Here is a 3,525-nt window from a genome sequence, read left to right on the forward strand (position 1 = left end):
CTGTGTATTGATCCCACTAGACTGTAGTCCTGGAGGGCTCACTGTGTATTGATCCCACTAGACTGTAGTCCTGGAGGGCTCACTGTGTATTGATCCCACTAGACTGTAAAGGACTTTATTGAAGATAAGAGGAGCCTAAAAGGCTTGACAAACAACACTCATCATAGGACACATTGGTTCTTTAGACATTATCAGTATTCCACATCACAAATAACAAATAATGTGCCAGAAACTGGGAATTTCTCCAAGTTTATTTTCTACATAATCTGAATTCTCAGACTCACTCATGGGGCTAATTCATCAGTTTTTTTGTAAAAACACATATTTTACATAACATGTTAAATATGCAGCCAAAGTTAGCCACAACAAATTTTGAATTCATAACATAAGTTTAGCAAATTCGTAAAATACTGTACGAATTGCAATTTGTAACTAGATAGTAGAACAAGGCTAGTCAAAATGCAACAAAGAGGCGTGGTCTTCTACTGCTTGTCTCATGAATATATGTAAATCAGCGTTCTAGCCAGTCACTTTCTGTGTAATTCGGACAAGCATTCAGATCAGTTGTGGACGGACGGAGTATACCAACCTGCATGCTTTTTTGTTGCTGCAAATAACTAAATGGATAGCAAAGGAATATAACGATACGAACTAACTAGAAGACCTTGAGCAGACAGAGGAAAAAGACAGAGGAAAAAGGAAGCTTTAAAAAAAAAATCTGTGTTGCAAAACTGTGTCTTGTTGGAGAAAGGCTTGTTCTCTATTCCGTGCATGTTTACCTTGGAGAAGTGCATTGGTGCTTTTAATCGGACAGACGCGGTGTAGTTTCCAAGCGGAGCGGCAAGACAACACCAGAGGCATGATTTTGAGACTGGGCTCGGTTGTTGGCGTTGCTGCTTTCTGTTTACATGCGTTATTGTTGTGGTTTTATGCAAAGGTATGTGGATTACTTTACCGTTGCACATTGTGGAATATGCGCAGAGGGTTACTGTGGACGCAGTGATTCTTCAGTATGCTACTTTGATTTCGGCTAGCTAAAACATCATGTTCGGGGTGTGGGAAATGTATAGTTAGAGTCTATAAATTCTATGGTTGTTTGTGTTTTTATGTGTTGTTGGCCTGCAATGATCGGGGGCAACCCTCTTCACCAAGCCCTTTTGAGTTTTGCCCGGTCAAATGTGTTAACAAGTCAGATTTAGTTGTTTTCGAGAACTTTATGGCTCAATTAGTCTGATATATTATCCATAGTTTACATCGTTTTGTAGAGGCGCTTGCAACAATGTTTTTTTGAGTTTTTCTAGCTGACTATTTATCATTGCATAATTTCAGTTTGCTTCGTTGAGGTTTTAACTCCACGATATGTGGAATTCTCAGCTACAGTTTGCTTTTATAGTTTCCTCCAAAGTAAACTGCAGGGTGTTTCTGGGCCGTTACATGGTCACTCTCTCCATGTCCAGCGGTTTCACCGTTTCTTCCTTCTGCTTTACCAACAGGTGGCCGAGGGAACGGGTCAGTTCGAGTTGGAGATCTTATCCATGAACAACCTGAACGGCGAGCTTCTTAACGGGCAGTGTTGTGACGGCTCCCGGGTCGCCGTGGATCGGAAATGCAGGATGGATGAGTGTGATACGTATTTTAAAGTGTGTTTGAAGGAATACCAGTCGCGGGTGTCGGCTGCGGGACCTTGCAGCTTCGGGTCCGGATCTACGCCCGTCCTGGGAGGGAATGTATTTTCTTTGAAGAGCTCTGCGAGGAATGAAAGATCCAGGATAGTTTTGCCGTTCAGTTTTGCCTGGCCAGTAAGTAGCTATCTTACAACTCTTCTGTGACCTAAAATAATTAGCTTAGACTGTTAAAACAGGCTTACCATAATACTTTTGGGGTAAAAAAAATACGAAAAGGACTGTATTGTCGCCGCGTGTTATGTGGTGTAACCTTAGCACTGTTGTATTTGCAATTATACTGCTAATCAATCACTTGTCTAGTCCAATAAGAATAAAACATAGAGAATTATTTAATGTTGCATATTGTCTGTCAACCTACCTACCATTAATTCATTTGACACGGGAGATCTCTATGGTATCCTCATTAACTAATTCACCAGACCACAGGTGTGAAATTGTCATTTGTTTTCTACATTGAGAAATCCACGATTTAAAGTATGCCAGTCATTATTATGCCTGAAATATTGAGATCATACAGTAGGATGAAGTTTTTCCATTAAAAAAAAAACGTATTCATTCAGAGTATTATTTTATCAATAACATCTGTCAGAGGTGAATGGACTTCTGTTATCCAGCTGGCCACAAGTTCTCAGAGGACTCCACCCTGTATTCAGCTGGCCCCAAGTTGTCAGTATTCCACCCTGTATTCAGCTGGCCCCAAGTTGTCAGTATTCCACCCTGTATTCAGCTGGCCCCAAGTTGTTAGTATTCCACCCTGTATCCAGCTGGCCCCAAGTTGTTAGTATTCCACCCTGTATTCAGCTGGCCCCAAGTCTGCCCCTGCCACTGGGCCTGGACTGCTGTCCCTCCGGCTCTGCCTGCCACTGGGCCTGGACTGCTGTCCCTCCCGGCTTCTGCCTGCCACTGGGCCTGGACTGCTGTCCTCCCGGCCTCTGCCTGCCACTGGCCTGGACTGCTGTCCTCCGGCTCTGCTGCCACTGGGCCTGGACTGCTGTCCCTCCCGGCGCTGCCTGCCACTGGGCCTGGACTGCTGTCCCTCCGGCGCTGCTGCCACTGGGCCTGGACTGCTGTCCCTCCGGCTCTGCCTGCCATCTGGGCCTGGACTGCTGTCCCTCCGGCTCTGCCTGCCACTGGGCTGGACTGCTGTCCTCCCGGCTCTGCCTGCCACTGGGCTGGACTGCTGTCCCTCCCGGCTCTGCCTGCCACTGGGCCTGGACTGCTGTCCTTCCCGGCTCTGCTGCCACTGGGCCTGGACTGCTGTCCCTCCCGGCTCTGCCTGCACTGGGCCTGGAACTGGCTGTCCCTCACCGGCTCTGCTGCCACTGGGCTGGCTAACCATCCACACTGCTGTAACTTAATGAGGACAGGCCTGGCTATCCATCCACACTGCTGTACTTAATGAGGATAGGCCTGGCTATCCATCCACACTGCTGTACTTAATGAGGATAGGCCTGGCTTCCATCCCACCTGCTGTACTTAATGAGGACAGGCCTGGCTATCCATCCACACTGCTGTACTTAATGAGGATAGGCCTGGCTATCCATCCACACTGCTGTACTTAATGAGGATAGGCCTGGCTATCCATCCACACTGCTGTACTTAATGAGGATAGGCCTGGCTATGCATCACACTCCACTGCTGTACTTAATGAGGATAGGCCTGGCTATCCATCCACACTCCACTGCTGTACTTAATGAGGATAGGCCTGGCTATCCATCCACACGATGTGACAGTATAAAAGACAACCAGCATTGACCCATCTTGATCTAAACTAGTTAAAGTAGATAGACAACTTATTAAGCTAGCCATCATCCCTTACTGAAACACATTCAGCACGTCC

General features: G+C 46.4%; 1 protein-coding gene across 1 annotated transcript in view; it reads left to right on the forward strand.

The window, feature by feature from the left end:
- The first annotated feature begins 556 nt into the window (after positions 1–556).
- LOC112075457 (protein jagged-1b-like) overlaps positions 557–3,525 on the forward strand; it is a 45,956-nt gene continuing 42,987 nt past the window's right edge. The window contains exons 1-2 of the mRNA XM_024142457.1: positions 557–937; positions 1,494–1,799. Coding sequence (XP_023998225.1) covers positions 860–937; positions 1,494–1,799 — 384 coding nt within the window. The 5' untranslated portion in view covers positions 557–859. The remainder of the gene's footprint in view (positions 938–1,493; positions 1,800–3,525) is intronic.

This window comes from Salvelinus sp. IW2-2015, unplaced genomic scaffold, assembly GCF_002910315.2.
Source record: "Salvelinus sp. IW2-2015 unplaced genomic scaffold, ASM291031v2 Un_scaffold3174, whole genome shotgun sequence".
In the NCBI taxonomy this organism is placed as follows: domain Eukaryota; kingdom Metazoa; phylum Chordata; class Actinopteri; order Salmoniformes; family Salmonidae; genus Salvelinus; species Salvelinus sp. IW2-2015.